The sequence below is a fragment of the Nothobranchius furzeri genome, chromosome 8, assembly GCF_043380555.1.
Source record: "Nothobranchius furzeri strain GRZ-AD chromosome 8, NfurGRZ-RIMD1, whole genome shotgun sequence".
NCBI classification, from domain to species: Eukaryota; Metazoa; Chordata; class Actinopteri; order Cyprinodontiformes; family Nothobranchiidae; genus Nothobranchius; species Nothobranchius furzeri.
Window position 1 is genome coordinate 48,384,161 of NC_091748.1, and position 17,912 is coordinate 48,402,072.

General features: G+C 41.7%; 2 protein-coding genes across 2 annotated transcripts; both read right to left on the minus strand.

Annotated features, from left to right (window-relative positions):
* Positions 1-4,212: 4,212 nt before the first annotated feature.
* Positions 4,213-7,443, minus strand: marchf2 (membrane-associated ring finger (C3HC4) 2). The gene is made up of 5 exons (XM_015971640.3): positions 7,227-7,443; positions 5,450-5,744; positions 5,166-5,361; positions 4,814-5,023; positions 4,213-4,731 (listed from the first exon to the last, which is right to left on the minus strand). Exons 2-5 carry the CDS (start codon positions 5,629-5,631, stop codon positions 4,576-4,578), a joined length of 744 nt encoding a protein of 247 aa, XP_015827126.1. The 5' UTR covers positions 5,632-5,744; positions 7,227-7,443; the 3' UTR covers positions 4,213-4,575.
* Positions 7,444-9,331: 1,888 nt separating this feature from the next.
* On the minus strand, positions 9,332-13,697 carry LOC107393351 (ras-related protein Rab-11B). The gene is made up of 5 exons (XM_015971642.3): positions 13,539-13,697; positions 12,117-12,312; positions 11,695-11,888; positions 9,850-9,930; positions 9,332-9,765 (listed from the first exon to the last, which is right to left on the minus strand). The coding sequence occupies exons 1-5, from the start codon at positions 13,576-13,578 to the stop codon at positions 9,620-9,622; spliced, it is 657 nt and encodes a 218-aa protein (XP_015827128.1). The 5' UTR covers positions 13,579-13,697; the 3' UTR covers positions 9,332-9,619.
* Between the last annotated feature and the right edge of the window lie 4,215 nt (positions 13,698-17,912).

The window sequence follows — 17,912 nt, forward strand, 5'->3', positions numbered from 1 at the left end:
GCACCACAATCATGGGGAAGACTTCTGACTTAACAGCTGTCCAAAAGACAATCATTGACACCTTGCACAAGGAGGGCAAGACACAAAAGGTGATTGCTAAAGAAGCTGGCTGTTCGCAGAGCTCTGTGTCCAAGCACATTAACAGACAGGCGCAGGGACGGAAAAAATGTGGTAGAAAAAAGTGTACAAGCTCTAGGGATAACCGCACCCTGCAGAGAATTGTGACGACAAACCCATTCAAAAATGTGGGGGAGATCCACAAAGAGTGGACTGCAGCTGGAGTCAGCACTTCAAGAACCACCACGAGGAGACTCATGAAAGACATGGGATTCAGGTGTCGCATTCCGTGTGTCAAGCCACTCTTGAACATGAAACAGCGCAAGAAGCGTCTCGCCTGGGCCAAGGACAAAAAGGACTGGACTGATGCTGAGTGGTCCAAAGTTATGTTTTCTGATGAAAGCAAGTTCTGCATTTCCTTTGGAAATCAAGGACCCAGAGTCTGGAGGAAGAGCGGAGAAGCACAGAATCCACGTTGCATGAGGTCCAGTGTAAAGTTTCCACCGTCAGTGATGGTGTGGGGTGCCATGTCATCTGCCGGTGTTGGCCCACTCTGTTTCCTGAGGTCCAGGGTCAATGCAGCCGTCTACCAGGAAGTTTTAGAGCACTTCATGCTTCCTGCTGCTGACCAACTTTATGGGGATGCAGACTTCACCTTTCAACAGGACTTGGCACCTGCACACAGTGCCAAAACCACCAGCACCTGGTTCAAGGACCATGGTATCCCTGTCCTTGATTGGCCAGCAAACTCGCCTGACCTTAACCCCATAGAAAATCTATGGGGTATTGTGAAGCGGAGGATGCAATACGCTAGACCCAACAATGCAGAGGAGCTGAAGACGACTATCAGAGCAACCTGGGCTCTCATAACACCTGAGCAGTGCCACAGACTGATCGAGTCCATGCCACGCCGCATTACTGCAGTTATTGAGGCAAAAGGAGCCCCGACTAAGTATTGAGTGCTATACATGCACATTCTTTTCATGTTCATTCTTTTCAGTTGGCCAACATTAGAGAAACAAACATTTTTTCATTGGCCTTTAGAATATTCTAATTTTCTGAGATACCAGATTTGATGTTTTCATTGGTTGTCACCTATAAATATCAAAATTAAACGTAATAAACATCGGAAATACATTGGTCTGTGTGCATTGAATGAATATAATGTACAAGTTTCACGTTTTGAATGGAATTACTGAAATATTTTCAACCTTTTGATGATATTCTAATTTACTGGCCAGCACCTGTAAACTATTCACTGAGGTGTGAATGTCGTTTTAAAAAGTAATTTTAGAGGATTTCTAATTTATGATTTAATCTGAACTGGTAAAGGCCTCAGTTTGAAGAAACAGATTAATTCTGACTGAACAGAATCCGCCACAGAATTCTTCATAAATAATACAACACTTATGGCAGCGTAAAACTCTGAATTGCTGTGGTTTATGTGAGGTTTTGGGGTGACGGTGGCACAGGAGTTAAGCGCTCGCCTCATAATCAGAAGGTTGCAGGTTCGAGTCCCACTCAGTCTGTCGCCGTCGTTGTGTCCTTGGGCAAGACACTTAACCCTTGCCTGCTGGTGGTGGTCGGAGGGACCCGCGGCGCCAGTGCTCGGCAGCCTCGCCTCCGTCAGTGCGCCCCAGGGCAGCTGTGGCCACATCGTAGCTCATCACCATCAGTGTGTGAACGGGTAAGTGACCGTGTTGTGGAGCACCTTGGGGGGGTTCTAGGACTGTAGAAGGTGCTAGATCAAATACAGACCGTTTACCATTTATGACAGAGCTAAAGTGACAAACAGGTTTCACAAGGTCTCCTTCAGATTAACAGCTCATCTGCCTGGTCACTTGATCTCAATTTCTCTAAACACAGGCTGTTCACTGAGCCAACTACAAAAGCTCAGACTTGACCCGTGTTAATGGTTCACACTGCCGCTTTAAGAGTTTTGTTCCTCACCAACAGCAGCATAGAGAATATTTTAAACTTGTGTTTGTCGCGTAAGATGATTATGCCGGGGACTGGATTGAGGGACGGCTGTCAACAGATGACAAAATTTGAGATTAGCGGTTTGTTTTTCACTGGGATTAGTGAGCACATGGAGCGGTTTCCAACAGAAACGTTAAAAAGTCAACACCCCCTCTGCCACCCCTCCTAGAACGAACAGTAAACAGATTATAGATTATGTTTTACTATAAAAACACAAGCATCTACAGATTAATCTTCACTCAGATTTTTTAAAATATATTTTATTGGCTTGGCAAACAATTCTTGGCTGATTGCAGGTACCAGGATCATTTTTACCATTTCATAGCACATTTTAAACACCAGTGTTAAAAAAGTTACTAATGACTCACTTTGACAGTCTCTGCTCCTGAAAGAAGAATCAAAACATCCTAAAAGTGTTGTAAAGCAATACAAGTAACATCTACACGTGTAACAAAGCGAACACTTCTGTTTAAATAACAGAACAAATCATTTTGATAAAAGCTGCTAAAGTTAGCTCCTTGCATCTCTGCTTGCCCGTGTGGCCCGGGCCATTCCAGTACGTACTGGAAGTCAACTGGTGTGAAGTTTTGTTTAAGATACAAAACAAAGGAACAAATCTAAGATCATTTAAATGAACAGGAGCCAAGGTGTAAACAAGAAAGCAGAGTGAGATAAGAGCTCTTCGATCTGCTGGATTCTGAAGGTTCCCGTCTCTGTTGCCCATTTCCAGCTCCGCACTACAGAGCTCTGCGTTCAGACACGCAACTCAGAGCTGGAACTTCGGGTCAGCCCAGAAAAGTCTTACAGCATCAGGAACAAAAATCTGCCTCCCTAAAAAGCGTTTGTTTAGACGTGACACAGGAGCACCATTAAAAAGACATTCGAGCCTTCTGTGAATAAATTACTGTTCAAGTATGCTTGTGCTGAAGTAAATACTGAGATATTAACAGAGTAGAGTATTAAATCATGGTTCTAGACTCTTTACAGCATAAGTTATGTTGTGTGTTTGGAAAATAAATCTAATATGCATAAAGACACATGACAGGGTATCTGCAGGTTTAAGGGAGCCAAATTTAAGACTTTTTAAGACCTTTTTTAAGGCCACTTAGACCAAATTTAAGCTATTTTTAAAATTAAATTTAAGCTATAATTTCCAGCTATTGCCTGGAGCCGGTGCTAACCACGCCGCGAACATGGGATTAGCCATCCAGTTACCATTAAACTTGCACTTCCCCATGGCGCACGCTCCCACTAGCTTAACCAGCTAATGTGCTCATCTAAAAGTAGCCCCCTTTCACAACCAACTGAATGTGTACAGTTCCGCTTACGCCAACAACGTACACAAAAAACGCTGAACACTAACTAGAAATTCACAAAAATTTTATAGAAATAAAAGAATTTTGTTTATTGGGTCTTTGAAAATTTAAGACCTTTGGAAACTGTATTTAAGGATTATTTGTTATTTTTAAGGATTTTTAAGGCCTTAAATTTGGAAAAGCTAATTTAAGACTTTTTAAGGACCCGCGGATACCCTGCATGATTTGTTGTATAATCATAACAAACCACAGCTGGAATATAATCCCAATTAGAAAAATGTAAAAAGCTGTCAAGAAAAAACTAAACTAGAAAGTCGGTAACTCGTCTCAGAGTATTAAACACTGACCTTGTCCTGTGTGCGTTCGTGTGATCATGGGGGAGTAAACATCTCCCAGTGATGTTGCTCATAATCTGAATAATCCTGGTTCAGAAGATTGTCCGAATGTTACACGAGCACAGAATAACCTGCCTAGAGTATTAATAAAGAGTCCTGAATCCCTGATTCTGACAAAACAAAAGCATACAGCAAAGTGCAACTCAAAAGTGATTAAATCCTTCAACGGGTGATCAAAGACGTTCAGTCCACAAACACAAATATCAAAATGTCCTTTCAAAAGTTTTAAAGACAGGTGTCAAGTGCTACTTATAAAAAAAACTAAACAAGGACATTGTTGGAAGTCTACTTCAGACAAAAACAGCTAATCCAGCCGTTATTTAAAAACTAAAATATTAACAGTACTGCTTGCATTCCTAACTGTGCATTCTGACCTCCACATCCAGTGTTTTATTGCACCATCGCTCTCTGAACTCACAGCCACTCGTTTTCTGAGGAGATTTTTAAAGATGAGGGGAAAAAAATTTGGGATGAAGTTTTAATTTCAGATTATTAAGATCTGGAACGTGAAATCATTAGATTGATGGGATCGTGCTGCTGTGTGTAAGAGCTCCTCAGATGGACGAGGAGAAGGGGAAGGTCCATGTGGGTCAACGCATGTCTACGTTATCGTCTCTGTACCGTTACACAGCCCTCCTAGCTGGTTCGTTTGACCAACCTCCTAATCTACGACGCCGAGTCAAATATATCACCACTTCCACTATGATACAAAAAACAAGTCTCACATGTCTCCGTCCACTCCACGTCCCACTTAGTCCCCCTGGAGGACATGTGTGTGAGAGCAAAAGGGAAAAATATAAAAGAGGAATTAAAAAAGGAAAAGCTTCTCATACTATGCTCTCATTGGCCGAATTCTTCAGTTTGCTAGAGAGCAAGGAATGCTGGGAGGAGTTTGATTCCTTCACTTCAGGAATGAGAAGACGAACTTTCTGATTTGTTCTCCTCCATTCAGAATAGAGCTGACAGTGGTAGCGGAAGGAAACCTGCAAACAGGAAAACGGGATGTTTCACGTCAGGATTTACGGACGGGCATACCAACATAGCTCCGTGTCAACTGGATGTTACCAGAGTCCAGAGGACGTAGATGGTGAAGAGGGCAATGGTGAGGGCTATGAGGCCCACAGCCTGCAGCCAGCTCCCCAGGTGCAGGTGGTCCTGAGCGCCTCTCAGACACAGCCAGCCGGAGATCGCCGCTAGAGGTGTGATGAAGAGGAAGCACACCATGTCGCAGAACAGTGTCCTCTTCTCGTTACGAGGGCCGGGGTCCTGCAGCCACTGTGGAAAAATCACAGCGAAGGAAAAAGATTACAGAAAAATGAATGCAGGAAGTTTTAGAAGGAGGGGAAAAATACATTCTCCATTCACTAAAATCAGAGAAAATGACCCAAAAGTTCCCTGGAAATTGAGCGTGGTGTACCTCTGTGAGAGGCCGCGGCCGTCTCTCGATGCGGAACTCCGTGTGACAAAGCTCGCAGTAGCTGGTGTTGGAGGACGACAGCCACTTCTCCAGGCAGCTCTTGTGCACCGTGCCCAGCGTGCCCGTGCAGTCGCACGGGGACAACAGCTCCTCGCTGCTACCTCCCTCGTGGCAGATGCGACAAATGGGACCGTCGCTGACGCAAAACAATACACATCGTCAAATTTATCTCAGTAGGAATGTCAAAGAAGATTAAAATCTGTATTTGGGTCTGGGGTACACACCTTTGTACGCTCATGGGTTTGAGCACAGATGACAGCAGACGTCCATCTAAGGCTGTGACCTGTGTGACGTAGAGCGCCTGGCATCCATCACCACCAGCTTCCTCCACAATCTTCCACAGACCCGTGCTGCTGGCACAGTCGCACAGAGAACCAGGCAGGTGGCAACACCCGCCTGTTGTCATGGTTACCGAGTCCAGACACCAGCAGTGCAGACGGAGCCGATGGGCTGGAGGTGATGGACACCTGGAAGGAGCAGCGGGAGGAAACTCCTGTTCTTCTCCAGAGCGGAACGACTCTGCAGATAAACACGCTGATCATTCATTTAGAAACAAAATCCGTCAGCGTACAAAATCAGATTCATGCAAATAACAATCGATAAACAGGGTGACCTCTTCTCGTTAAAGAAACAGAGAGCATATCCTTTTCACACAGCTCTATTGTTGTCAGTTGGGTTGAAGACTCAAATAGTTGATGTAGAAACACGATGAATGAAATAAAACAGTGATCCTTCGGTCACTTTGCTCACAACGCTGCTTCAGATTTACAATCTATTTGCGTCATTTCCTGCCATCTCCACCTGAATGAGATTATTGAGAATCATATTAGATCGTTTACAAGAAGGCCGTCCATTTGGAGGTGGGCCAGTTTGTCCAGAGCAGCTGCTAATTCGGTAGAAAAGCCAGAGTGATGTCAGTGATGGCATATGAGACATGTGCAGCTGACTGATAACCAGCTGCCTCGCCTCAGATAACCCTTCCGTCCAGATAGGAGGCAGAATGACTGACTCGTGTTCTGTGGCACGCTTTATCCCACAAGTTAGGAAATTTGTGTTATTTCGTGACATTACAAAGGAAAATATCCAATAGAAGCAAGCATTTTTTTTTATCCACAACAAACAAATCACATGAAAAACATTAATCGTTCGATGAGTTGAAGCATAACTATTTATCTTTAAAATCTCTGTGGGCTACACATTGTGGCCTTTAATCGCGGCTTGATGCTGTTTTATTGCCAATGTGAGGTCCAGCTCAGTAGGTCGTTATTACACACACCTTCACGTGGCTGTTTATGAACAAAATATGAAAAAGTAACCATTTCTAAGTTACCTGGTCTTTCTGAATAATTGCAAACATTAAAAATGAACTATTTTAGAAAGTCACTGTAAATCAGTAGTAAAATTAGGAGACTATAAAAATATTTATTATTTAACCGGTTCAGCTGTAACATTAGGGTCGAAATTAAATAAAAACGGGTCAGTTTTACAATTAAAATAAAAACGTCGGTGTTATTCATCAACACTGGCGGCATGGGGGTGCACGGTTAAGAAGCACAATCCTTGACCCAGATAAACAAAGGTAATCACTTATTGTTTTGTGTCTTTTAAAAACACGCTGTCTGTAAATACGGGGATTAAAACGGATTTTTTTTTTCAAAGAAGGACATTTAATAACCAAATTTTCACAGTCAGCCGAATGGAGAAGCATCCCGACATTTAGTCACACATTATTTATCTTTTTATGGTGCTGCTAATGTTCCAGCTGCGGCCAGGCGTTAGGCGCAGACTACTGTCTGGACCATAGCAGCGTTAAGATAAGCTTCAGAGGCAAAACATAGCAGCGTGTCTCTTTGATGGGTTAAAATTTAAGACATTTTACTTGCAATTTGTCCACAAACAACATTAGCATTTTACTTTAGAGTGACTATGTGTTGCTAGTGGTCAGCAAAGTGTTGCTAACAGACCGTTGAAGTAAGTATACAGAAGTAAAAGCTAACTTACCTTGTTTTAGTGTCGTCCCAAGGTAGCGGACATTACCACCTTAAAAGCCTCGTTTTGCCTTCTCATTCCGTATTTTAGTAAAAATTAGAAGCAGCAAAGAAACAAAAAAACAGGTGTTCCTGAGCTAAGTGCAGCTATGCTGTAGCTAGCAGCTCGGTGTCAGCTGATAACCGGGGACAGGCTTCCGCTTTTCCATGGATTTAAATAACACACCCAGAAGACTCACCGTCCCCTTCTTCCACCTCAGCCGTGTGGCTCAGCCTTGTGTGAGTACAACACGATGATGGTACAACACAATCACAACCATCACAGCTGACGGCAGCGTGTCACCGGGTGGGGCTTCATACCACCAGAGGGCTAACAGGAGCTCATCTGTTCAATGTAAACGTCTCAGTAAATAGCATTACATCAAGGACAAATATTTACTGTTATCTGGATTTGGTTACGACGTGTTTACAAATCACAACACCTGGATGCTAATGGCTACAGATTTGACTAAAATCAATGAAACAAGAGCTGAAACGCGACGAGCGCACCCTGGTGGCCAGCCCCTGCATGTCCCATAAACAAAATGATGAAACTCCCATTTCCCCAGACGCTCGGTTCAGTTAGTTCTGGTGTACATTCAGATATTTTACCAAATAAGTTTATGTAAGCTATTTGTGCTGCTTTAAAAAACAAACAACTGCAGCAAAAGCATGGCAGCACCCACAAAACTGTATTTTGTCTCCACTTTTTAACAAGACAGCAGATGATGATGCATTACCCTTTTGACACAGCTTATAATAAACACAGTGATGTATCTTCCTCTTCTTCTACTGTTGGAAAAACAAAGACATAAATATTGGGCTGAACTCAGAGGCATACAAAGTGTTTTTGATCTACGGTAGGGTTGATCTTTTTCTAGATATAAACGTGACCCATTTTCTGGCCTCATTTCTAGGTCAGATTTCTAATTATTGTAGAAATTTCCAAACAAACACCACAAAAGAATTACCCTCGTTATTTATTAAACCAGCTAGAATTGAACACAAGGAGCGTGCATCCTAAAATAACTTCTTGCTAATGAGTCAAGTGGTTTCCACACATCATTCTTTATTTCAACATTATCCAACGGATGCAAAAGTAGCATGGTGTGTTTGTTTGTTCACTTCACATGCAAATATTTTGAAGAAATGTAAACTATTGTATAAAGTACTGAATAAATCATACATCAAAGCTTTTAAACCAGGTGCATTAAGAGAAAACCATTCAAATAAAATGCGCCTTTCTTACTTTTTAGTTACTTTCTCTAAAGCAACTAATAGCTAAAATTTCTAGTCAGCAAAGATCAAATGAGAAACATTCTGAATTTTGTTTTTATACATCCTTGAACATTACTCATACTCATCTAGTTACAGATAGACGGCAACAACCCAAGACAAGGACACCACGCATGGTGCCATATTTCCCTACTGAAAACAGCTTTCATGTTGCAACAAGCAGAAAAATGCTTCTCCGGGAACACTCGGAGCCATTCGTGCTTAGGGGGAGATCGTTTCATTGAAATAGTTGGACATTAGTGCAATTACCTTTTCATTTTGAGTCTATTCAAAATAGGACCTGAAAACAAGAGGCTGATCTTCTGATCTCACTGATAATCAGACAGACTCAGCAATTAACAATACCTTCTGTAATATGTAGCATTTCATTTTTCTTTGCAAAAACCTGGACATTAGCAGGCTGGAACAAACTTTTAGTTTGATTGCAACCGTTTTCCTTTGGTTTCTTTGCGAACTACAACGAACACACACACACACAAAAAAGTAAAATAAAACAGCATTTGTTTCACATTAGCCCTGATAAAATCAGCCAGTCACAGCCAGTCTGGTTTCTGGCTCATGCTAATTTCATGCTAAGAAGGGCCTAAAGCAGAAACCAGAAACTTCAGGCCACACACCATTACTCCAAAACTAATCAGCTCCTCTTCTTTAGCTAGACAGACTTAAATCAGACCAACCAGACGTGAAATTCAACATTTTCACTGAAAATCACACCAGCTATGATGGGAAAAGGAGGGAAGCAGAAGCAGCTTGGAACATCGGTGAGCAGGCCTGCTGATCCCTCACCAGGAGCGGGTCAACAGGATCATCGTTGAGTGAATTAAAAAGGGACCGTAGTTAACGACAGCTTCAACCTGCATAAAGCCTCATCCTCTCCCACCCTGCTACCCAGAAGCACAAACATATTTTAGACAGCTTCTTTACAAATCAGAGTAGAACGAGAGGAAACACAGAAAAAAGGAATGCGAAATTTAAGAATCTGATGTCTGACATTTCTGGAGAAATTGGAAACTAAGAGAAGCGTGACAGACGAGATAAAGCAGAGGTCAAGACAGGAAAAGACTGAGAGGGTCACAGGCTTTGGCAGCAGGGGAGCTTGTTCCCTCTCTGCCCGTCCATCGTTGGGGGGACGCTTATGTCCACCACGTTGTCCCCTGGTGAATCATTAGATGCAGATCTGTCTGATATTTGCCTCTGAGATACAATCCGATAGATTTCTGAAAGAAAAAACAAAAACAAGTGAGGGTTTGAAAGCATTTTATTTAGCCGGCTCACAGCATTGGATGCATCACTTTTCCTACCCGTCAGGATGTTCTTGAACGCTTCTTCTACATTGGTGGAGTCCAAAGCCGAGGTCTCGATAAAAGACAGAGTGTTTTTTTCTGTTGAAGAGAGATCAATAAGAGCGTCAATATATTTTTCATGCATTCCTGAAACTGAACTAATAGCTTGATGTAATAGTTCTGTTTTTGTTCAGTACAAAGAAGGGCATTGTTCAGATTTGTTGTAAAAAAAATAAATAAACACAACTAAATAGAAAAAGAACACACGCACACGCTAGAGGAAGTAAAACACACCACAGCAGAGATGCAGGACATGGGGTTCAGAACATTGCTCCAGGGTAGGGCTGCTCGATTATGGCAAAAATAATAATCACGATTATTGGGACTGAAATTGAGATCTCGATTATTTAAGACGATTTATCAATTAATGTTGATTTTATTTGTTTTTATTCTGTCATAAAATTGCTCGGGGCGCAATCAGGACAAAAATAAATAAAAAGTAAGATGATCACTAAAATAACTCCTGATTCCCAGTATAAAAAGACTTATATGCTTTTAGCTCATCGTTTATGACCCAAGGGCTATAGACCTTGGTTTAACTCATTTAAGTCTAACCAGTACAGACCCAAATACCATTATCTGGCAAATACTGACAGCAAGAATTATACAGTGGCATTTATAACAAATAAATGCAAATAAATTGATGTTCACAAAATGTTGCATAATTTATTGAGTCGTGTCAAGGTGCTGTAGGAGAGTGCACTAGCACCGTGTCCTCAGAGAGATTAGTTATTATTTATCAGCGTGAGGAAGTTATTTCTATCTTATTTATAAACTATGTATTCACAAGTCCATCAGTTAATGTAATAAATGTCCCAACCACAGCTGCACCCCCCAACCCCCAACCCGGTTTCACAGCAATCAGGGGCAAGATGCACGTGTGTTTAGTGCGCCGCACGTGCACATTTAGCTGTTTTAGCGGCTCAGGAACCTGAAGGTACGGTGTGTGTGTCACTCACTCTGGTCAGTCCAACAGGGAGCCGGCTCCGAGAGCTGTTTCTTTAGCGACTGACACATCACTACATCATTCCCTTTCCTAATGTCCTGAAGAACGGTCCGGAGCGCAGGCGGAGTTTTTAGCTAACCTGCAGGAAACGTCGACGATAGTTATCCAGAAAGTAGCTAAGGGTTACCAGAGATGTTTCTGAGGTGTTCGCTAGGTACTTTTAAGATTTAAAAAGTCAAGAAGGGGGTCTGAAAAGCTGTTGGAAATAGCGTCAAAGTCGCCAAGTTGGCAACACCGGAGGAGCGCTTCATTTGCAACTCAGGGCAGCGCAAGTGGTAGGAGCAAATATTCGGCTTGTTTTGTTTTTATAATCGTTCAAAACTCAGATCGTCTGCAGGGCACTTAAGGTGTGTAGAACAAAAATACTGCTGAACTCCGTTGGATTCCCTGGCTCAGTTTGTCCACTCTGATGGAAAATAATCACAAAAGTCCTCCCCAGTCTAAGCTACTGCTACTTACAGGTGAAACCCAAAATATTAGATACAGGGGTTGTCTATCCTGGTTCTGGAGGGCAGGCATCCTGCATGTTTTAGTTGTTTCCCTGCCTTAACACACCTGAATTTAATCAGCAGGTGATTTACAGGCTTCTGCAGAGCCTTATGAGCTTCTGAACAGGTGAATCTACCTCTAAACCAAGTGTTATGTTATATTGTGAAAAGGTTCAATATTCTAGACTCAAAGAGTCACACTCTAATCAGCGAATGAATCCAGAATTAGCTGCTGCAGAAGGTTCCTGAGCCAATAAATGATCTCTCAGTCTAAGTTGAATTACTCAGATAAATGGACTTTTGATTTACCTGCGAAGGCTCGAGCCTCGTCGGTGGGAACGGCCCTGAGGTGGCGGAGGTCGCTCTTGTTTCCCACCAGCATGATGACGATGTTGTTGTCAGCGTGGTCCCTCAGCTCCTTCAGCCAGCGCTCCACGTTCTCATACGTCAGGTGCTTGGCGATGTCATAAACTAGGAGGGCCCCGACTGCACCCCGATAATACCTAAAGAGCAATGCATTACATCATGGCTTTAAAATATGACATATTTTGTTTTCTACTTAACATACTTCGACCTAAAGGGTGATTCTAACTTTCTAGGACATTTGAGAACTGGAGCTGCTCAGTCAGCAGCTTCTCAGCTGGCCTTTTCAGCCAGTGATCACATTGCTCATGAATAATTTCCACAAAAGATCAGCTGTAAATAAACACTGGAGGCAACATTTAACTCACGCTGAGGTGATTGCTCTGTAGCGCTCTTGTCCAGCTGTGTCCCAAATCTGTGCTTTTATTGTCTTTCCGTCCACCTGGATGCTGCGGGTGGCGAACTCCACCCCTATGGTGCTCTTGCTCTCCAGGTTAAACTCATTTCTTGTGAAACGAGACAGCAGGTTACTCTTCCCCACTCCCGAGTCGCCAATAAGTACAACTATAACCAAAGTACACCAAAATGTGAAGAGCAATACCCCAACAAGCCAAAACAATAGAGGCTGATAGGTTTGCACATTATCATCATCATCATCATCATCATCATCAACACATCTTTATAAACCAGAATAATGTTTATTAACATTCAGTAGGTTGGTTAGTTTATTTCTTTCTTTTTAGTCTGCCTCGCATGTATCTGGTAAATGAGTTTGTCTTTGTCTTTATTTTGAACATGCGTACATACACAGTAATACACACAACATAAGTAACTTCTCCATCTCGTTTTTTTATTTATTTTTTACACATGTTCAAAAGGGAGTAGGAGGAAGCATCAGCTTATTTAATCCCACCCCTTTCTCGACATCAAATAACTAACAGTTATTTAATGTTCAAATACTCCGAAATCCTGCAATTACAAAACTAAATGCTACTTATATACTGATGTTATTACTTTCACGAACTCCTTATTTAATTTATAAAACTATTGTGCCTGGGTATTTAACTTTCTTTGCCTGTAAACATAAAACCTGTTCTGTGATTTATTGAAACATGACATCAGTTCATGTCCTGATTGAATCAGGTGCTTTCACAACTCTGACTTAAAACGATGAAAAGATATTAAATCTGATTCAAGACCATGATACTGTTCATTTTATAGCAAAACTTCACCTGTTGTAGGTTTTTACCTCAGGTGTTAACTGTATTTTCTTACAAAACATTTATTTACAAAAAGAAAATATATTCGTGTCATTTATAACATTATTGATAACATTTTGATAAAAGCCAAAACCCATAATAATTAGTCAAACTTCCGACAACTAACTATATTATATAATTTTCTTTTTTTTTTCTTTAGCCTTTTCCTAAATAGTCAATAATAAACAAGCTAACGTTGCGATTAAAACAATGGATTTCAAAGAGAAAAACATGTAGTTGTTATGATAGCAAAATAGCTCACACACAGCACACATTAGCTTGCTAATTGCCAACACTAAACCTGCTAAATTGGGAAGATATTTAACAAATTTGATGCGAAAGGACTGCCTTGAACATCAAACTTCCAGCAGTTTAACCCCACGGACACAGTGGTAAACAACCATCTTGTCGTCTGCCACTTTCTGCCAGAGCTAACTTTAGCATCTTGTACTTCCTTAGATTTCACTGCTGTCGTTGACTACAAAAATGGCCACGGCGCTGTCGTTCATTCACTTTTAAAGAAGAAATTACCTTTAAACAAGTAGTCGTACTCATCGTCTCGAGTTCCCATTTTCCAATACTACCTTTTCAAACTACTTTTTCCTCAAATATCAACAAACCCCTTCGTCAACCGGGGTAGCTAACACCGCCCTCCAGGAGAGTCAAAAGCATGTGACTTCAGAACCTTCTTGTTTGGGCCAATGGGAGTGCTCTTTGGATTGACTGGTGGGTTAATTGACTAATCGCAGACATTCTTTAAGGAAAATTACCCAATCAACGGGAGGAGTGGAGAACCCGCAGAGCCATTACACCCTTTTGTTCTTATCATAGACATGACGCCTCATTGGGTGCTGGAGGGCGTAACAGTACCGCTGCCATATTGGATGGGTCTCCTAACTTTCCGAAGGACAAGCAAGTGAGTATGCCCGTTTTTGTGCAGCCTACGGTTACAACAACGGGCGTACTATTGAAAACACAGATCATGTGGGATTACTAGGGACCTTTCTAGAATACCTGCAAGGATTTTAGATTTAAACTTATTTTTTAATTGGGTAAGACCCTTCTTCAGTGGAAATCTGGAATGGAAACCATCAAAAATGGTGGCCGGCCACTACGGTTGCTCCAGTTCATGGGGCGTCTACAGATTATATCTGTGGTTCTTATCATTTAGACAGATCGTTATCAAAAGTGTGTGTGTGTGTGCAGTGGCGGTTCTACATCGAATTACTCCCCGGGCGAGGCCCCCTTTGAGCGCCCCCCCCCCCACCACCACCACCACCACCACCACCACACCACCCCACCTGCATGAACACATGCATGTTTTCTACAAACAGGCATGTTTTATTAGAACGACTATTGAACATTCATTTTTCTAAGTTGCACATATTTACATTAATTACTATGAAGTTGTCAGAATGTAAAGCACTATACATTATATACTGTATCAAAATATATAGAATCAAATATACAAAAACAAACAATAACTAAATATTAAGAATATATGAACATAATAGATAATAAATAATCTAAATAGCAAAAATATTTCACACATAACAAACTAAAGATAATCACTACAGCATTGCACTTAGAAAACACAAACTAAAATTAAAACCTAACCTTGATGCAACATCATCAATAATGTCATCACATGAAATCTGCTCCCCCTACTGAGTGATTGATACTAATCAGAGCCAGGTTAGTGAGCCGCCCCTGAAACATAGGTGACCTCAGGTATGACTTGATCAAGTTTTGAAAAGCTCCTCTCAGCTTGAGCCACAGTGACTGGCAGAGCAGTCCAAAAGTTGGGGTAGATCTCCAATAGATCTCATGATCCATAATATTTTAGAATTGCCTCTGAAATTGTAATTTAAACTGACATAAAAAACTGTAGACTACCAAAAATGCCAACTTTTACAGAACAAATCATGTAAAAAATAATCAGTGCAGCCATCAGCAATAAATAAACAGGATAGTTAGTGGTGACTGGGGTGTTTTCTTCTGCTTGTAGAGTGGTTTCATTTATTATTATGTGAACATGATCAACATGTTTGTTGTTGTTCAGGCAGGCCACAGGCTGCAGCGAGCATTTAACAAATCCTAGTTTGAATCAGTAAAAAACGATTCAAGGACTTTTTTCAAACCATTTGAATATTCGTTTAAATATTTCAGCCCTATTAGCTCTGCTAGCAATTAGTTGACCGCATTTAACCATTAAAATCCCAGTTAACTGGTTCAAAAAATTGAAAACATGCATCATGAGAGCTACATACCTTTATCTTTCTGCTCTTTTTTCTTTTTTTCCCCCTGAATGGGGCACCTGGTGGTTTTAGCCTTTTTATGTTCATCTCTTCTGTTTGGCTCCTGACTCAGTAAGTTTCCCTTAGTCAGGACTAAACAATTTGACCTTGATGGGGGGGTGACCACAAAATCGTTTTGTTTTTCCTTTTTTTATTCGGCCATTTCACACAATTCAGAGAAACCTGAAAGAATGATAGGCCTGTGTTTATGATATTATGAATGAAATATGGAAGAACGTTAAGATGTGATTGACTTTAGCCATGTTAATACAGTTGATTCAGCCCCTGCACGCTCATTTCATTTGGGAAAGACGCAGAGGTGAATTCCCCCGCCGCACCCCTCCCCTTCCTGTTCTTCATAGACACACGGTGCACGTGAACGTTCTCAGTCAGCAGGAGCGCCTGCAGCTGCAGGGGGCGCCAACTTGCTGTTTCCAATCCAGACACTGTCATATGACAGATAATAGAAAACCTCGGTGCGGCGCAGATTTCCTTTTTTTTTTTTTACTCCGCGCTTGTGCGCCCCTTTTGTGTCATGAAAAAATGCCGCCCCGGGCAACTGCCCTGTCTGCCCGTGCCTAAAACCGCTACTGTGTGTGTGTCTGTGTGTGTGTGTGTGGGGTGGTGGGGTGGGGGTGGGGGGGGACACACACCAAATAAGGACATCCTACTTGAATTTCCAATATTCAAATTGAAATAAAAATGAGACAAATACAAACTTACAAAACATAAATTGCAGCCTCGGTGTGTTTGGATTTTTTTTCAGTAGGCTTTTTATAAATGTATCAAAGCAGATTATTTAGTAATGTTGAATTCCACTCTTAATTTGAAAGTTTTAATTTCATGTCTATTGGAGGACCCATTACAACTTTGAACTTTGAATCTATATTTGCTGACACAAAGAAAACAGCTCTTCTAATACACAAGTTACATTAAAACTACCTACTTGGCCTACAGAATGCTAGATGGTATGTGATTAACTGAAATGAATGTAACAATTTTTTATTGTAATAATTCATACATCCTTTGACTAACATGGATGGACACAAATAGGCAAAAAGAACGAAATGTAAGGAGAGATTTTAATCATAAAAAGCTAAACAATGAGTTCTTAAGGCTCAACTCATTATTTCTATTTTGCAGGTTATTTTTAACTTTCACTACTACATGCATAAACATACATACTTCTTTGTGCAGCACATAGGCAGTCATTTTACTGAATTTAGTTTTAAAAGAAGATTGAGAGTTCAGACTCTTAAATGTGTTTATCATTACTGATAGTTTCAGATTTCAGGACATGGAATGCCTTCAAACACAGAACATCCTGAGCTCTTTTAAAAGGAATCTCCTACCATCTTTATGCAGATGACATCCAACTGTACATCTCCTTTAAGCCCCATGAGATGTCTAAGCTGCAGCTGTTACACACATGCTTAGACTCTATCAGAACCTGGATGGCTGGGAGCTTGTTCCCAAAGTCAGAGACTCTCTTGGTCAGCTTGCTTCTCACACCAAACCTTCTGTCAGGAATCTTGGCGTGACCTTTGACCCAGCTCTCACCCTGGATTCTCATGTCAGTTCTCTTGTTTGCTCTTCCTTCTTCCATCTCAGGAACATTGCTAAGCTGAGTCCCATTCTGTCCCGCTCTGAACTTGAGACAGTTCTCCACACCTTCATCTCCTCACGCTTAGACTACTGTAACTCTCTTTTCACGTGTCTGAGCAGAACCTCCCTGAACCGTCTACAGGTGGTTCAGAATACCTGTGCTCGGCTTCTGACCAAGTCCTCCAAACACACCCACATCACCCCGCTTCTCCTCCAGCTTCACTGGCTGCCAGTCAACTTCAGGGTTCATTTCAAGATCCTGGTTCTGGTCTATAGGGCCTTACATGGACAAGCACCATCTTACATTGGTGATCTTCTTAGTCCCTACACCCCCAGCACGTCCCTGAGGTCCAGTGATCAAAGCCTACTTATGGGCCGTCCATTCCCATCTGTACCGGGTCGGCCCGGGCCGGGTAGCGTAGGTTGTTTACATATCTGGGTGGCCTGGTATTTTTCCGGGCCAACCAAGGCTCATTCTCAGCCCTCTTCTCGAGGGGTCTGCTTCAGGCCGACCAGGGCCAACACACCCACTGCTGACAGCAAATTCACACCTTCCATTAGAGCAAGCCTCTGATTGGTGGGTAGAATCAGCCCACATGGGCTTAAGGCAAGGATGTGTGGAATCAACCGGGCCAGGCTGGGGCCGACTGGGGCTACCCGGCACAGATGGGAATGGCCCATTAGACTACTGCAACTCTCTTTTCACTTGTCTGAGCAAAACATAGTTTTAACTGAATACTAATTTTATTCCCATAATATATATTTTAGACAACTTCACACTCTAATCAGATTAAAACATCAAAAGTAGTTTCCAAAAGCTTTCAATCTGCAACGGGCAGCAAAGACACAACCTCCATCAACAACAATTCATAGAACTGCTTTATTTTTTGTTTTTATTCCGACTGAATCCAAACACACACGCACACACAGCCATCTATTTAGTGCCATGTATAAATAGATGAATGTACACAGATGCACATAAATACACTTTTCTGATATGCAT

Excerpts from the sequence above, each read along its gene's own strand:
- marchf2 (XM_015971640.3), bottom strand. The coding sequence starts at position 5,631 with ATGACAACAGGCGGGTGTTGCCACCTGCCTGGTTCTCTGTGCGACTGT. Across the intron at positions 5,024-5,165 it reads GGCCGCGGCCTCTCACAGAG|TGGCTGCAGGACCCCGGCCC; the intron begins GTACACCACGCT and ends ATTTTTCCACAG. Across the intron at positions 4,732-4,813 it reads TCTACGTCCTCTGGACTCTG|GTTTCCTTCCGCTACCACTG; the intron begins GTAACATCCAGT and ends TCCTGTTTGCAG.
- LOC107393351 (XM_015971642.3), bottom strand. The coding sequence starts at position 13,578 with ATGGGAACTCGAGACGATGAGTACGACTACTTGTTTAAAG. Across the intron at positions 12,313-13,538 it reads GTACGACTACTTGTTTAAAG|TTGTACTTATTGGCGACTCG; the intron begins GTAATTTCTTCT and ends CTTTGGTTATAG. Across the intron at positions 11,889-12,116 it reads TACAGAGCAATCACCTCAGC|GTATTATCGGGGTGCAGTCG; the intron begins GTGAGTTAAATG and ends ATTGCTCTTTAG.